At 43.7% G+C, this 18,308-nt stretch overlaps 1 protein-coding gene across 1 annotated transcript in view; it reads right to left on the bottom strand.

Moving 5' to 3' along the window:
• LOC120027783 (semaphorin-5A-like) overlaps positions 1–18,308 on the bottom strand; it is a 208,194-nt gene that overhangs the window by 50,495 nt on the left and 139,391 nt on the right. The window contains exons 13-15 of the mRNA XM_038972811.1: positions 16,157–16,338; positions 15,704–15,847; positions 5,048–5,195 (exon numbers count right to left, since the gene is read on the bottom strand). Coding sequence (XP_038828739.1) covers positions 5,048–5,195; positions 15,704–15,847; positions 16,157–16,338 — 474 coding nt within the window. The remainder of the gene's footprint in view (positions 1–5,047; positions 5,196–15,703; positions 15,848–16,156; positions 16,339–18,308) is intronic.

Below are 18,308 nucleotides of genomic sequence, written 5' to 3'. Positions count from 1 at the left end.
GTGCCATTAATACAGGTAACGAGTGGAGGACAGAGGAGCCTCTTAAAGAAGAAGTTACAGGTCTGTGAGAGCCATAAATCTTGCTTGTTTGTAGGTGACCAAATACTTATTTTCCACCATAATTTGCAAATAAATTCATTAAAAATCCTACAATGTGATTTTCTGGATTTTTTTTTCTCATTTTGTCTGTCATAGTTGAAGTGTACCTATGATGAAAATTACAGGCCTCTCTCATCTTTTTAGGTGGGAGAACTTGCACAATTGGTGGCTGACTAAATACTTTTTTGCCCCACTGTACATAGGCATGGAATCACTGGTCACTTTAATAACAGAACACTGGTCACTTTAATAATGTTTACATACTGTTTTACCCACCACATTCGTATGTATAGTATTCTAGTCAAGGCCTATCCTATTTAACTATTGCTGTACATAATATATTTTATGCTACGTATTCTTCAGATGTACTACATATTATATCCATATACTTTCCATACTGTATGCATTGTCGTCCTAATAGTTCAATATTTCTTAATTCCATTCTTTCACTTTTTTAGATTTGTGTGTATTGTTAGATATTACTGCACTGTTGGAGCTAGGAACACAAGTATTTCGCTACACCCGCAATAACATCTGCTAAATATGTGTATGTGACCAATAAAATGTGATATATTTGAATTAAAGAAAGAGTTTTCTTTGATCACTTTAAATAGAGAGAATGTGTGTGTGAGACAGAAAGCGAAAGACAGCGAGAGAGAGAGTGAGAGCGAGAGAGAGAGAGAGAGAGAGAGAGAGAGAAAGAGAGAGAGAGAGAGAGAGAGAGAGAGAGAGAGAGAGAGAGATATCATAAGACACTGACCTCTCTGCCCTCTTTCCCACCTCTCAAATTTGTTACTTCATGGTCTCCAATCTGCCGTGGGCTTTGCTTTGCCCAACGCTGATAAAAACAGTTTCTTACATCTCCCTTCCTCACCCTGCTACTAACCCTAACCCCAAACTGGAAACACACCTCACCTACCACAGACAGGGTTCACATCTTGAAATTAGGTTCAGAGAGGTTTACCACACGGATAGGGAGACCGGGAGATACTCAGTTTCCGTCTAGGAATGGGGTCTTGGAATGGGGTTCTGGGAAGGAAGCCTTCAGGGCCGGAGTGGTATTCCCAAAATAATGGGATAATGGCAGAACAGTGGTGACAGACTTAAGGCAGCTGCAGCTGGGAGTGTGTGTGTGTCTGTTTGTGTGGTCCAAACACTGGCACGTCCTAGACTACATTATCGTCCGTCAGTGCAACCAAAAGCAGGTACTAAGTGAACCGACCCATGCTGAACTGACCACCGCTTGATTAGGTCCAAGCCCCGAATTGAGATTTGCCCACGCCACCCAAGGAAGGCCTTGAATAAGCGACTCAACAGTAATGCCCTCAAAAACCCTTCCACCATCATCACTTGTGCCGTCTCCTCTACACCAAACTCCCCCCAACCCTCCCGGATTGATGAGAACGCTTCTGACATTCACACACTCCTACAAAACAAACGCCAAGCCCACAAAGCTCTCCTGTCCAACCCAGACTCCCTCACTTTCCAATCCTCCCTCTCCCAGGGTCAAACCATCTGATGAGATCAAAAGTATAACAGACAAAAACAACACCCAAGGGTTCTATGCTGCCATTAAAGCCCTCTACGGCCCACAGAAACAAGTCATCACTTCGGTCAGGTCTGCCCATGGAAACACACTTTTCAAGACCACAAGAGGATCTCGGAGAGATGGGTAGAGCACTTTGGAAACCTCCTTAACCACACCAACCCAACAAACCTGCTCATCCTGTACACACTCCCACACATCCCCACCATTCATGAACTCGACAACCCACTACAGTTTTCTGAGGTCCACCAGGCGATTAAAATCCTAAAAGATAAGAAAAGTGTTGGACCAGACGGCATCCCAGCTGAAATCCTGAAGCAAGGGGGATATCTCCTCTTGTGCCAAATTCCACCTCCTCACCAAAGCCATCTGGCTGTCTGAAACCATCCCACAGGAATGGAAGGATGACAATATTGTAGTCATCTACAAGAAGGGTGACAAAGCAGCTTGTGGTAACAGCAGAGGCATCTCCCTTCTTTCAGTGAAGGTTTTTTATTTTATTTTATTTAACCTTTGTTTAACCTTTATTTAACTAGGCAAGTCAGTTAAGAACAAATTCTTATTTACAATGACGGCCTACCCTGGCCAAACCCGGACAACGTTGGGCCAATTGTGTGCCGCACTATGGGATTCCCAATCACGGCCGGATGTGATGCAGCCTGGATTTGAACCAGGTACTGCAGTGATGCCTCTTGCACTGAGATGCAGTGTCTTAAAGCACTGCACCACTCGGGAGCCCAAGGCCATTTTAAGGATAATGTGCTATCTACTCGCGTAGCACCTATCTGAAAATATCCTCCCAGAATCACAGCGCGGCTTCAGGAAAGGCAGGAGCACCACCGACATGATTTTTGTGGCCAAACAAATGCAGGAAAAGTGCCAGGAACAAAACCAAGACCTCTACATGGCTTTGATAAACCACATCAAAGCCTTTGACACCATCAAACGTGAGATGCTCTGGCAGCAGCTCACCAAACTTGAGTTGCCTCCCAAGTGTCTGAGTGTCTTAAAACAATTCCATTAAGGAATGCACGCCAGAGTGGTGCTTGGTGGGCATTAATCAGAGCCCTTTAGCGTAGAGGTTGGGGTCAAGCAAGGCTGTGTTCTAGCTCCAGGTAATGTTTAACATGTTCCATTTCTGCAGTTACAAGCCTGTCAAACAACTCCCTTGGCTCAACCGACGGAATCCAGCTACAGTACCGTCTGGATGGAAACATCTTCAAGCCCACACAAAAAACAGAACCCAAACAGATCTTTGAATTCACGTCTGGCTCATACCCCAGAATCCATGCAACACACCTTCAACCCGGTCTCCTCCACCTGTCGACATCCAAGACAATACCCAAAAGACAGAAATAAGTGCACAACTCTCATCCGCATTCCCCCCCACTCCCTTCTTTCATCACTGGTGGTGTTCTCCTCAAAGATGAACCTTATTTCACCTACCTTGGCGCTGTCCTCTCTCTGGCATGCTCCCTAGATGATCAAGTCTCTGCTTCCATCGGACGACTCGGGGCCAGGGTTTTGGAAAATGTAAACCTCAAGACCCATACCAAAGTGGCAGTATACAATGTGTCTCCACCTGCTTTATGGCTCAGAGACCTGTACCCGATATAGGCAATACATAAACATCTTGGAAGCCTTTCACATCAGAAACCTCAAGACCCACACCAAAGGGGCAGTATACAATGTGTCTCCACCTGCTTTATGGCTCAGAAACCTGGACCCCATATAGGCAACACATAAACATCTTGGAAACCTTTCAAATCAGATGCCTACAACGCATCTTAGGGCTAACCTGGGAGAACAGAGGACCCCATAACGATATCCTCACCAACACCAAGTTGACCGACTCCTCTGTTGGCTCGGCCACGTGATCCGAATGCCTGAACACTGCCTCCCCCGCCGATTTCTCTAAGGCCAGCTAAGTGCAGACAAGCGCTCTGCTGGAGGTCAGAGGACCTGCTGAAGCACTGTAACATCCATCCCTCTAGCCTGAAAAACCTAGAAGACAGCATCTTACATAGGAGATGCGAGAGATGCAGCCAAAGACACCAACGCGCAGCTGGGACAACGCCATCCGACTCCCAACACACGTTTCTCAGCTCCTACATCGGCCCCCACAACCACATGAAGTGGCACAAGCGGCAATTGCGCTAACCCACCTCTACCCCCCATCCACAAGAGGAGCATTCTTCATCATCAACATCGTTGGACTAAGAGAGTGTGTGTGTGAACAGACACCCACCAGGGTAGTGAAAAGATAGTGCTGCTGTGTATGTGTGTGTGGCCGTGCCGTTTTCTCAGTTGTTTTATGGGATATCAGTCATGCTTCATTACAGTTAGAGTGTTAAGGTATGGGAGGTCAGCTCTCTCAGTTGTTAAAGGGTTATCTGTGCTTAGTTAGGTTAATCACAGAACATTATCAGATATGTTACTACTTTGCTGTGGGTTGTAAGTTGCTACTTTCAGCTTGCCAGCAATATTACATTAGTCATGCGTCATTACCAGCTCCTGATGTGGTTGCTATGGAATGCAACAGTAGATATGGTTGCTATGGAATGCTATAATGCAACAGTATATATTTATATAGCTCTGAAATGGGTTGCCAGTGCACAGTGAAACATTTGTAAGATGTAACTCTCTAATCATTTGACCCATATAGAGACCATGGTGCTATCTTTATAAAAGTGTCTATAGTCAGTACATCTGACACTCACACACTTACACATCTGTTATTGCTTATCATGTGACTCTCTCTGACCCCTACTCACTAATCCATTTCAACTGTAAAGGAATCTCATGGTCATGTGTCTTCCTTTCTATTTCTACCAGGCCCGTGGACGGAGGGAGGAGTGGGTTTGTAAATAGTGTTAAAATAACATGACAGTCTCGTCATCCTCCTGACACCCAAGAGGACACCAGCGTAGCTGACATACACAACGTGCCATTACATCCCTCTTGCATCACCCAGCCTTGGACTTCATTACTCAGCACTAGGATATCATATGCAGTTGGTAACATTTATAGATGGTGGCAAAAATACAATAAAATCGTATTTTTTTTATATTAATTTGTTGTCAGCATACAGTAGATAGACTAATAAAAGTGATTAGCAATCTAACATGTACTTGTGTATTTTATTGTGTATTCAGTTGAGGGAATATAGTGTAAGACCATATAGGGGGGTGATTTAGTGTTACATGTTAATGGTTAGCATTGGTCATGTATCTGCTGTTCTTAACAACATGTTAAGTGCCATGGCTGAATATAAATACTAGGGGATTTTGGAGGGGTTGACCCTTAAAGTTTAATGTTACAGTTTAGATGGTAAAGAAGTTCAAGGTCAGTGTGCTATGGAAGTGCAGCCCAGATCTGTTTTTGTGTGTGTGTGTGACATACCTGGGCACATCCAGGGCACTCGTTGCCGTTCTCGCAGGTCCTGCGACGTGATTGGATGCCGCCTCCGCAGGGCACCGTGCAGCGTTCCCATGCCGACCAGGCCGACCAATAGACATGAGGCGGGCAGGGCAGGTGCTCGTTACAATACCTAGGAAGGACAAAGACCACGGCGGATGAGTGTGTGTGTGTTTGTGAGTGTGTTTGTGAGAATACAAGTACACACAGAGAGGCTATGGGAGTGCTGGGGGCCATGTGCAATCTGAGGTCTTTACTTTGCCCAATAGTATCCCTGAGTCAGTCTGTCTTTGGAATGGTTGGTTGTAAATAAGTGGTATTTTTTACATGATACACAACACTACAATTATAAAAGAGGGACACTGGGCTTCTGAAAACCTTACCATATTTTAGACCGCGAGCTAAGGCAGCGAACCAACATAGCTTTTAAGGAGTTGGAGCTACTGATGCCATAAGACAATGACTAACTATAGAGCACTTCTGTACAGTCCAAAGACAGACAGAAAGACAGACTTACAGACCAATGTTAACAAGTTAATGAGTCTACATGCATATTCCACATATTTTAATGGTGCTGCCTTTGAAAAAGCCACACAGACTCATAAATCATGTTTAATTACAATATTTAATTATTACTGTACTGCTCCATAGGTTAATTAGTGACGTTCATTATCCAATAACGTGACGCTATTGATAGTCTTATTATGGCCCATATACTTACACAAACTACAACTCCAGCAGTGTTTGTGTAACCATGAAAAACATTTATGTTGAATAAAAACTTTGGTGATGGTGACTCACGCAGATTTCCCTTACTTCATTCATCGTGTCTGAGATTTGACTCAGAGAGAAAGAGATAGGCCTTGTTATATCTGCCTATACATATAACAGTACATTAAGAACTGCCCTTTCCATGACATAGACTGGCCAGGTGAATCCAGGTGAAAGCTATGATCCCTTATTGATGTCACTTGTTAAATCCAATTCAATCAGTGTAGATGAAGGGGAGGATACAGGTTAAAGAACAATTTTTAAGCCTTGAGACAATTGAAACGTGGCACACAAAAGAAAACGGGGTATGGTAGTAGGTACCAGGCACACCAGTTTGTGTCAAGAACTGTAACGCTGCTTGGTTTTTCATACTCAACAGTTTCCTGTGAGTATTAAGAATGGTCCACCACCCAAAGGACATCCAGCCAACTTGACACAACTCTGTGGGAAGAATTGGAGTCAAAATGGGCCACCTTGTAGAGTCCATGCCCCAACGAATTCAGGCTGGGGAGGTTCCTAATGTTTGCTATACTTAGTGTATATTGTGTTGCTTTTTGGAGCGCAATGAAAAGTTGAAATAGGAAAACATTGGTGCATTACTCTGTTTTTCTATAAACCTATTTACATTAAAGTGCCTGAGATTCGGCTGAGGAAAGGGGAGAAAAAGAGAGAGATAGAGCGAGAGATGACAGAGCGAGAAAGAAAAAGAGAGCGAGAGGAAAGTAGAACGGGAGAACGAGAGAAGCACCGATTGCAGGAAAAAATGAGAAAGAGAAAGAGAAAGAAAGAGAGTGGGAGAGAGAAAGGGAGAGAAATGAAGCGAGGGAGGAAGAGAATGGGTGTAAATGGGATATAATGCAAATGGTAGCGATATTAGCATTGATCTGCAGGGTCCCCTGCTGAGCCTCAGAATGGAGGAGTCAGACCTAAGCCAGATCCATAGTAAATAGATTTAGAGCTTCGCTAAACTCATCGTCAATCCAGCCATGCAAATTGTTCTGCTCACTGATTAGATTAGCCTTTGTAAAATGCAACGTCCTCCCCCTCCCTCAGTAAAACTGGGGAGGAATTCAAGAAGAAAATGGTACTAATAATTTGCCTATAGGAGCTGAGTAAGCAGGGGAATACAGTGGACATGTGCTGAGGGGGATGCAAGCATAAGGTACATAAAGCTGAGGATTAGCCAGCCAGACTTCTGCCCCATGGCATTGACTGATTGGTTTTTATAACTGTTTCTCTTCCTACGGCTAGCAAACAAGGACAAACTGCTGGGATGCCCCTGGCCAGGTACTCAGACAGTTGGGTGTGAAGAGTGACTTTTCATCATTGATATATACACTACATGACCAAAAGTATGTGAACACCTGCTTGTCAAACGTCTCATTCCAAAATCATGGGCAATAATATGGAGTTCATCCCAAAGGTGTTCGATGGGGTTTAGGTCAGGGCTTTGTGCAGGCCAGTCAAGTTCTTCCACACTGATCTCGACAAACCATTGTTGTATGGACCTTTGTGCATGGGGGCACTGTCATGCTGAAACAGCAAAGGGCCTTCCCCAAACTGTTGCCACAAAGTTGGAAGCACAGAATCATCTAGAATGTTATTGAATGCTGTAGCATTAATATTTCCCTTCACTGGAACTAAGGGGCCTAGCCCGAACCATGAAAAACAGCCCCAGACTAATATTCCACCCCCGCCAAACTTGACAGTTGGCACTATACATTGGGGCAGGTAGCGCTCTCCTGTTATGCGCCAAACCCAGATTCGTCCGTCAGAATGCCAGATGTTGAAGCGTGATTCATCCCTCCACGGAACGCGTTTCCACTGCTCCAGAGTCCAATGGCGGCGAGCTTTACACCTTTACACCTTCAGAAAGTATTCATACCCCTTGACTTATTCCACATTTTGTTGTGTTAAAGCCTGAATATTTTTTTTTACAATACTCTATAACACACAATACCCTATAATGACAAAGTGCAATCGTTATTAAATACTCTTTAAAAAAAAATTGAAAACAGGATAATTTTATTGTTCGCTAACTTCGCTGGGTAGACCTCTGTGGTTGGAGAAAAAAGTACATTACCTCTACTTATCACTATGTTTAGCCAACTGTACAAAGCTTCTGCCGGTAGCTTGCAAAGTAAACATCAGCTAACAGTACATTGGCAAATACGTTCTTCGCTGCTTGACAGACAGAGCCCACAAAGGATGGGAAATGAACCTAAACCACTCATACTTGTCAGGTATAGTTAACGTTTATTTTATATCACTCAAATATTCAATTAATGGTGGCCAATATTGAGAGATATCGTGAGGTTACCCTCACGTATCTAAAATGACATAATCAATTGATGCTTACTGATTATGAAAAGCATGTAGTTACTTGCTGTGTAACTGATGATAAAGCTAAATGTGTGCAATTGTTTTGCATGGAATAATGGGAAATGTGTAGTTCTGACTATGCCCTTCAAGAGGTGATGATATTAAAACCAAAGTGTTAACATTAAACAATCCCTTGAAAACAGCACAGAGTTGTCAATAATTTTAGAGGAGCTGGGGGTCTCCCTGCCCCCCCAGCAAGAAAACCGAACACTCTGCACCGTATTTTGACGCTATACTTTAGCTCGAACTACAGCCATCAGGCTTTATAAATAAAGTGTGCCTGTACATCTGAGATGAATATCTATTAAAGGAGGCTCTATAGCCACAGCAGAAAAACCCTCCACCCTATTCCTAGCATTAAAGGGAGCGCGCACTCCCAAAATCAAAGTGGTCCAACGTATAGCCGAGTCTACATCCACACCATTTGTTCTGTACATCTGTATTTGCATTCGGTGGGAATCACTACATGCCTTTAACAAGTCAAGAAAAAAATTCAATTAGGACAAATATGAGAGGAAATAGATAGATAGATAGATAGATAGATAGATAGATAGATAGATAGATAGATAGATAGATAGAGCAGACAGAATGAGAGAGAGGACAGTAAGAGAGAGAGAGAGAGAGAGAGAGAGAGAGAGAGAGGATATTTAGAGAGAGTACAGAGAGAGACTTTAAATTGAGAGAATGTGTGTGTGAGACAGAAAGCGAAAGACAGAGAGAGAGAGAGAGAGAGAGAGAGAGAGAGCGGACAGAGAGCGAGAAAGTGGACAGAGCATGAGCAGAATCAAGAAAATCTACTCTTTTGGGACAGACAGACCCTTCTCCCCTGCAAGATCAGAGTGATACAGCATATTTCATCCATTAACACGTGTCTCCCTCCACAGTGTTTAAAGCCACCAAGCCCTACTATAGGACCCTGATGGATTCTCTCATTCTCACAGCTCTACTGTTCAAGGTGTTTTATTGGCTGAGCAGGTAGTATGAAAGAAGCAGAGGGAGAGAGGGTCAAGGAGTGAAAGACTGAGGGAGAGAGAGAGAGATGGAGGGGGCAGGGTAGTCATAGTTATGAGTGCACTCGAACAAATGATAAATCTACAGTCTCTTTTTCACCTTGAAAACTTGCTTCAGTCACCATGGAAACTCTTCAGTCATTTACAGCTCTGTTTTTTTCACACTTTCTTTCCATTTTTCTCACGGTCACATTTTTAAAATTATTTTTTTATTTTTTTATTTTACTCTTATTTTACCAGGTAAGTTGACTGAGAACAAATTGTTCTACTGTCTCATACAGAAATGCCTTAAGCCTGTGACACACGAAGCAATTTGGACACAATTTCTGTTGCAGATGCAAGTTGCAAGTGACATCATCTAAAGCACCTTTGCTGATACATGAAGCAATTCAAACGCAATTCAAATTGCATGCAACAGCCAATCATGTCATCAATGGAGTAAAGTACTTAAGTAAAGACTATTTAAAGTACTACTTAAGACGTTTTTTGGGGCATCTGCACTTAACTATTTATATTTTTGACAACTTTTACTTGTACTACATTCCTAAAGAAAATAATGTACTTTTTAATCCATACATTTTCACTGACAAAATTCTTTCCAATATGTCGAGTAATTATCTTCTTGTTTTCTCATGATTTGGATAGGTCTAATTGTGTTGCTGTCCCGGGGCTCTGTGGGGTCTGTTTGTCTTTGTGAACAGCCCCAGGACCAGCTTCGCAGAAGTGGTTAGATTCTATGGATTCTTCAATTACATTGAGCTGATTTCTAACGTGCTGTTCCTTCATTTTCCGTAGTGTATTTCTGTATTGTTTTAGTGATTCACCATAGTAAAGCCGTAGGCTCAGGTTGTGTGGGTCTCTAATTTTTTGGTTGGATAGGTTTCTCAATTTCTTTCTTAGCTTTTTGAATTCTTCATCAAACCATTTGTCATTGTTGTTTCATTTTCTAAGGTTGTCTGCTTGACATTTTTAGATTTAATAGGGAAGCTGAGAGGTCAAATATACTGTTTAGGTTTTCTACTGTTAGATTTACACCTTCACTATTATAGTGAAACATTCTGTCCAGGAAATTGTCTAGAAGGGATTGAATTCGTTGTTGCCTTATTGTTTTTTGGTAGATTTCCACACTACTCTCCTTCCATCTATAGCATTTCTTAATATTTTTCAGTTCCTTTGTCTTTGATGCCTCATGACCGAGCAAAACTCTGTCAAGTAGTGTGTGATTTTGCTATGATCTGATAGGGGTGTCAGTGGACTGTGCACGCTCTAAGAGATTCTGGGTTGAGATGTATTTGTTTAAATTTTATTTCACCTTTATTTAACCAGGTAGGCTAGTTGAGAACAAGTTCTCATTTGCAACTGCGACCTGGCCAAGATAAAGCAGAGCAATTCGGCACATACAACAACACAGAGTTACACATCAGAGATCAGTGATAAAGTAGTTTACAGTACTACTGCCAAGAGATGAGCTACAGTTGAAGTCGGAAGTTTACATACACTTAGGTTGGAGTCATTAAAACTCGTTATTCAACCACTCCACAAATTTCTTGTTAACAAACTATAGTTTTGGCAAGTCGGTTAGGACATCTACTTTGTGCATGACACAAGTCATTTTTCCAACAATTGTTTACAGACAGATTATTTCACTTATAATTCACTGTATCACAATTCCAGTGGGTCAGAAGTTTACATACACTAAGTTGACTGTGCCTTTAAACAGCTTGGGAGAATGTCATGGCTTTAGAAGCTTCTGATAGGCTAATTGACATCATTTGAGTCAATTGGAGGTGTACCTGTGGATGTATTTCAAGGCCTACCTTCAAACTCACTGCCTCTTTGCTTGACATCAAGGGAAAAAGAAAATAAATCAGCCAAGACCTCTGAAATAAAATTGTAGACCTCCACAAGTCTGGTTTATCCTTGGGAGCAATTTCCAAATGCCTGAAGGTTCATCTGTACAAACAATAGTACGCAAGTATAAACACCATGGGACCACGCAGCCGTGATACCGCTCAGGAAGGAGACGTGTTCTGTCTCCTAGAGATGAACCTACTTTGGTGCGAAAAGTGAATATCAATCCCAGAACAACAGCAGAGTACCTTGTGAAGATGCTGGAGGGAACAGGTACAAAAGTATCTATATCCACAGTAAAACGAGTCCTATATCGACATAACCTGAAAAGCCGCTCAGCAAGGAAGAAGCCACTGCTCCAAAACCGCCATTAAAAAAGCCAGACTACGGTTTGCACATAGGGACAAAGATCGTACTTTTTGGAGAAATGTCCTCTGGTCTGATGAAACAAAAATAGAACTGTTTGGTCATATTGACCATCATTATGTTTGGAGGAAAAAGGGGGAAGCTTGCAAGCCGAAGAACACCATCCCAACCGTGAAGCAAGGGGGTGGCTTGCATCATGTTGTGGGGGTGCTTTGCTGCAGGAGGGACTGGTGCACTTCACAAAATAGATGGCATCATGAGAAAGGAAAATTATGTGGATATATTGAAGCAACATCTCAAGACATCAGTCAGGAAGTTAAAGCTTGGTTGCAAATGGGTCTTCCAAATGGACAATGACCCCAAGCATACTTCCAAAGTTGTGGTAAAATGGCTTAAGGACAACAAAGTCAAGGTATTGGAGTGGCCATCACAAAGCCCTGACCTCAATCCCATAGAAAATCTGTGGGCAGAACTGAAAAAGCGTGTGCGAGCAAGGAGGCCTACAAACCTGACTCAGTTACACCAGCTCTGTCAGGAGGAATGGGACAAAATTCACCCAACTTATTGTGGGAAGCTTGTGGAAGGCTACCCGAAACGTTTGACCCAAGTTAAACAATTTAAAGGCAATGCTACCAAATACTAATTGAGTGTATGTAAACTTCTGACCCACTGGGAATGTGATGAAAGAAATAAAAGCTGAAATAAATCATTCTCTCTACCTTTATTCTGACATTTCACATTCTTAAAATAAAGTGGTGATCCTAACTGACCAAAGACAGGGAATTGTTACTAGGATGAAATGTCAGGAATTGTGAAAAACTGAGTATAAATGTATTTGGTTAAGGTGTATGTAAACTTCCGACTTCAACTGTATGTGTGTACCTACCATAGGAGTCCCCTTGAAGCCTACCATTGACTATGAACATACCCAGCGTCCGACAGAGCTGCAGGAGTTGTAACCTGTTTTTGTTGGTTATGTTGTCGTAGTTGTGTCTAGGGGGGCATATGGGGGAGGGAATGTTGTCACCTCCAGGTAGGTGTTTGTCCCCGTGTGCTGAGGGTGTCAGGTTCTTGTACAGTTCTGGCATTTAGGTCGCCACAGACTAGTACATGTCCCTGGGCCTGGAAATGGTTGATCTCCCCATCTAGGATGGAGAAGCTGTCATCGTTAAAATATGGGGATTCTAGTGGGGGGGATATAGGTAGCACACATGTGGACATTTTTCTCTGATTAGATAATTCCCTTTTTCATTTCTAGCCAGATGCAAAATGTTCCTGTTTTGACTAATTTAATAGAGTGGGTTAGGTCTGCTCTATACCAAATTAGCATATCCCCTGAATATCTTCCCTGTTTCCCACCTGGTAGATTGGTGGACTACCAGCTCTCTGTAACCTAGAGGGCAATCAGTGGGTCCATCTCCTCTATACCATGTGTCTTGTAGGATGACAATGTCTGTATTTCCAATTTCTTTGATGAAGTCTGTGTTCCTGCTCTTTAGGCCAAAGACAGATGACCTTAGACCTTGTATATTCCAGGATGAGATAGTAAAAGCTTTGTGTTCCATAGTGTCTGGTGTTGTTTTTGTGTGGTTTAGGCCCGGACCATCACAGTAGGTGTGAGCAGAGCATGTTGAGCATCTGATACATACCTCTTAGGTCGCAGGATGGGATATGGGCGGGTGTAATACTGGTGTTTGGGCCTGTTGCTCTGCTCACGGCTTGGGCATATGTCCTGCTGTCATTTTGAGTTCCTTGCAGAGGGGCGGGGGGCATGGGGTGGGCAGAGGGGGCATAGGTCTGATATGGGGGGGCCTATATAGAGTGTGGCCAGGGGTGGTCTTAGCTGGTTGGGGTGTGGCTGGTGATGCTGTGTTCTGGGTGTAGTTCCTCTTGGCATGGGTTGTCTCAGTGCAGGTCCTTCAGGGCGGGGTCTTGCAGGTCTGCGAGGGTGTCTCGCTGGTCTAGGAGGGGTGTCCATTGCTCTGTTGCTCCTGTGTGAGGTGCTGGAGCTACGATTGAGGGTGTCGTCCTTCAGGGTCCTGGCAAACAATGGGATGGCTGCCTTGTAGAGGTAGACCTGGTCGTAAAGTCCAGGGTGGAGTGGTGGGCCACGTATGCATTAGGTTTTGAGGCACAGTCTTGTGAAATGCTTGCATTCACATGCTGTATGGTGGCAGGGTGAAAATACTTTTGTGGTAGCAGGGTGGAGATAACCACTTGTGCTTTGGGTAAAGTGGAAGATGTTTTTTCAATCACTCCCTTGAGTGCTGTGGCCACCCTTTCCTGCTGCGCTCTCAGGTCATTTGTGCCAATGTGAATTATGATGTGGCTGGGGACCCAAGTCTGTCCCCTGACAACAGCTCCAGGGCATGCCTAGTGTTTGGTCACCAGAGCTTAGCCACTTTGTGTTTGTGAAAAAGTTTATCCACTTGAATGTATTTGCCATTTGAGTCAATGAGGAGCACAATCTCTAGCTTTTGTATGTTCTCAGTGGATGTGTTGGGGTTGTCAAGACAGCAATCAGGGGAGCTGACAGGGGAGCTGTTAGGAGGGGGTGGGGTCTGTTGGGTTGGTGGGTCCTGTGTTGTCTGTCCCATTGTTGTGTTGGAGTCGGGGTCTGGGGCGGGCTGTTCTGCTGGCTTCTCTGTCACACCTCAGCTTTCTCAACTCTTCATTCAGTGCCATGTGTGCCTCTAAGTTCTCTCACCTCAGTCCGTAGAGCAGCCAGCTCTCTCAGACTGCAGTCTCTTGACATAGGGCTAGTGTGCCTTTGTAGCACTGTGCCATGCCAGGGGATGGTCTGTGTGGAAAATTAAGTTGCTTACGTTCCCCTCTTTGTAGCAGTCAGCAAATAGTGTCCTGGATTGTCCTTGAAGAGCTTTTTTGTACTTATTCCTTGCAGTGTATTTTTAATATCCCCGGGGTACTGTATTCTAATAACCTCTGGACAGGGATAAGACATGGGGGCTTCAAAGGCCTCTACATTTGGGTGGGTGGGGGAGCTGGGGAACTCTCCTGCCATTGTTAGGCTCAAGAGTTTTCACTCCTCTCACTTCACACTTCAGTGATAATTGATCAGTTCAGTTTCTTTCCTAGCAGCTTGGTACTTTGTAGCATTATTTATTAAGCTTTACATAACACAATTCCCTCGAGATTATTGTCTTTTACTTTTAGCCTTCAGAAGTAGGTTCAGACTGAACTTTACTCACTCAGTGTTGTTGCAGATGGTATTTCCAGGTTCCGCTGTGTTTCCTCTGCAGGTTTTGGTTTGTTAGAAGTTTTTTTCTTGATAGTCCTTGGTAGGAATAGTCCATTCAGGTCATTTTGTCTTAAATCAAGGTTTTCGGTGTGGAATTGTGATTTGGATTGAAGGTGTTGAGGTTAGTATCCTGTATTAGTCCTTGCGAGAAAAATAAATAAGTTTATCTACATTCACCCAACTCTAATTCTATATTTTTTCAGGAGACCTCAGGAGCTCATGCTCTCGGTGTGTGTGTGTCTCTCTCTCTCTATCTATCCCCCTCCCTCTTTCCCCCCCTTCAGAGGTGGTCAATGAAATTAGCAGCATGATGTCTGGGTAGCTAAAAGAACCTGGAGTCTCATATAAAGAATGCCCAAGTCCCCCATGCTTCATTATGATGAAATGGACCATGTAAAAATGACATATAGAGGAACAAAGTACACAGACACTAAGGAATCTGTCTGAAGTTATTCTCATATTATTATTTACTTTGTTGTAAAGTTTCAGGTAAAGAAGTTTCACTTCAAACAACCTGTAGACGTGTTGACCTTCTCTACCTGCACTGTTTCATGTTCTCTCGCTTTTATTTTTCTTCTCTCACTTTCTTTCTCTGCAAATCCCATATTTCAGAGGGCCACATCGGTTGCTTAGAAACCTTCAAAACATATTTTTTGGAGGTGATTATTCCAGACCAAAGCAGAGGATCCAGAGCTTCAGAAGGAATGCAGCTTCCCTCGTCTGTTTGGAACTCAGATAATTACCAGGCTCAGAAACATCCCTCTCTCTCTTAATTGGCTGTCAGAGTCGGACAGAAGTGATTATGACAACAGCGAGTAATTTCTTCCAGCCATACATTTTACATTAGAATGTATGACTGGCTAGATGAAGAACTCAAGACTTCTGTGACACTCACACCAGCAAGGGGACTGTGTGAGGTGATCTTTTGTGGATTTACTGTTGAGTGTAAGTGGCTATGTGCGTAGGTACATGTGTATGAATTTATGTGTGTGAGTCCTGTACCTCTCCTCTCGGTTCTGCCCCACACACACTCGTCCTCCGTGGCGCGGAGTGGGGTTGCTGCAGGACCTCTGGCGGACCTGGAAGCCAATGCCACAGCTGGTACTGCAGGGAGCCCACAGAGTCCAGGGGGTCCACGCTCCATTCCTATAGAGAAACACAGACCACAGGGTTACACACACAACGAGAGAGGCGGTGGAGAAAGATAGAATGCTTGCTATTGGAAAAATGTTTCTGTTGTCGAATGAAATATATACTCTATTTCATGTATTATCCATAACATGAACTGAAAGCTTGTGGTGTCTTTGTGAGAAAAGGGCAGATTGACAAATACAAATGAAAAGACAGACAGACAGACAGACAGACAGACAGACAGACAGACAGACAGACAGACAGACAGACAGACAGACAGACAGACAGACAGACAGACAGACAGACAGACAGACAGACATATACCTGGAGCAGTTGGCCACCTCCACGTTGAGTCCATGACAGGACTGACCCCCACACTGGGGTGTGGGGTTATCACACGCCCTGGTCCGACACAGACAGGACCCAGCACTGCCCCCATCAGTATTGCTACAGGCCCCCCAGCCTGACCAGGACCCAAACCCTCCATCCACCGTCACATTACGCACCTGGGGAAAATACAGAGAAAGAAAATACTTAGAACTATGTTGGAGGTAAATAGAAAAGAACGAAGGATAGAGGGGGAGAGAGATGGAGAGAGATGGAATACAGGGAGGGAGTTGGAATAGGGGGGAGAAAGTTGAGGCGGATGGAGGGAGAGATAACTATACACAAACAGGAAGTTTGACTAAACCATATACTCATGTACGGTATATCCACAAGGGTAATAAATAATAATGTAGTCACTACAGATATGTAGATATGGACACTCTGAGATCCAAATAACGAGATATATAAATAAAAAGATAGTATGATTTTTTTTAAAGTATAATCCACAAGGGACAAAACACGTACTTTAGCTGGGAAATGGATGATGAATGATGAGAGAGAGAAATAAATATTCACATACACACACATAGTTACTCATATACAAATGTCCATTTGTATAAACCAGAAAACAGTGCAGAATTTCGATAGCAATGTATTACAAATGACGGCCCGGCCGTACGGGCTAACTGGAAAGAAATGGTGTGACATTCAAAACCACAGGTGATATGAGCCATGTAATGGTTACATTTCCGGCTAATTTAAAAAATGCTTAGAGCATTTTAACAACAGGAGAGAGAAGGCTTGATGTGTCACTGCTTTGGCGGGAACTGAAATAGCGTCTGCCCTTCTCTTATTGCTAACTGAACCCAGTCGACGGTCTAAATTGGAAGACATCTCAATGAGAGAAACATACTCTCGTGAATGGAGAGAGATAATACAGAGAGAGAGGGGGGAGCAGAGAGAGAGAGAGCAGAGAGAGGAAGAAGGGGGAGAGAGAGAGAGAGCGCGAGAGAGAGAGAGAGAGAGAGAGAGAGAGAGAGAGAGAGAGAGAGAGAGAGAGAAAGGGAGAGAGAGAGACTTTTGACTTTTTGTCTTTCTTTAATGATACATCCTCATTTCATTAAAACCTCACCACCCCCACCCACCTTTAAAAAACAAATATCCCTTGTGCTGTATACTCACCTTGCCCTCTACCCCACGACACGACACAAAACAACATCATACATCTCAATAACCAAAACCTAACTACTTCTACAATCGTATATCCAACCCATCTTCCCCAGCGAAACACACCATATCTCCTTAAACATCTACACACTTTTTATCATTTTATAGAACTCAAATTCCACCCTAAGGCACGCAGAGACCATCCCATTAAATACTCGTAAAGGGTCTGTTATCCCCCCACCTTTGACCCTGTTTCTCCTTGTTAGCCAAATAGCCAACTTTGCCTGAGCAAACAGAAAATTCAACAACACATATTAGGCCTTTTCCTTATTCGGGTACCTGGGCCCCATTATAAACATCCCGACAGTAAACTCCACCCCCAACCTCTCACACAGACATTACAACAGAGACATTAATGGCATTAACCTGAACACACAGAAAACACACGATACAGTTTCACTCATGACACAGAAAGGACACCCCTGTCTGACTCCCGAGTCGACCCGTGCCAACCAGCTACTAGTGGCCAGGCTCCATGTAGAACCCTCCACTGGAGGTCCCCTGACCTCTTTGGTACTGGGAGTTTGTAGAGCCCCCTCCATCTAAAACCCACCATACTCTCCACCCCACATACCCCCTGCCACTGATGTGCCTTTACTCCTGTTAGGCTCCTAATGTTCCTCACCTTAATGCAGAGCTTGTAGAAGGCTTTACCTCCCACCTCCTCAGAGGCTCGGAGTGTTAAAATCCAACAAGTCCTCCATCCCCCTTGCCAGTCCCCAGTCTCTGCCGTCACCTGCAGTGGCGGAAACATTGGTGGCCCCTCCCCCCTTGGCCGCTCAAACACCCCCCTTACCGGCTCAGTCAGTGCCTCCTGGACCTCCTCCAGGAATCAATTCAATTCAAGGGCTTTATTGGCATGGGAAACATATGTTAACATTGCCAAAGCGAGTGAAATATATAATAAACAAAAGTGAAATAA

Source organism: Salvelinus namaycush, chromosome 33 (genome assembly GCF_016432855.1).
Source record: "Salvelinus namaycush isolate Seneca chromosome 33, SaNama_1.0, whole genome shotgun sequence".
NCBI classification, from domain to species: Eukaryota; Metazoa; Chordata; class Actinopteri; order Salmoniformes; family Salmonidae; genus Salvelinus; species Salvelinus namaycush.
Note: the sequence above shows the minus strand (reverse complement) of the source record. Positions and strands in the feature narration are given on the sequence as shown.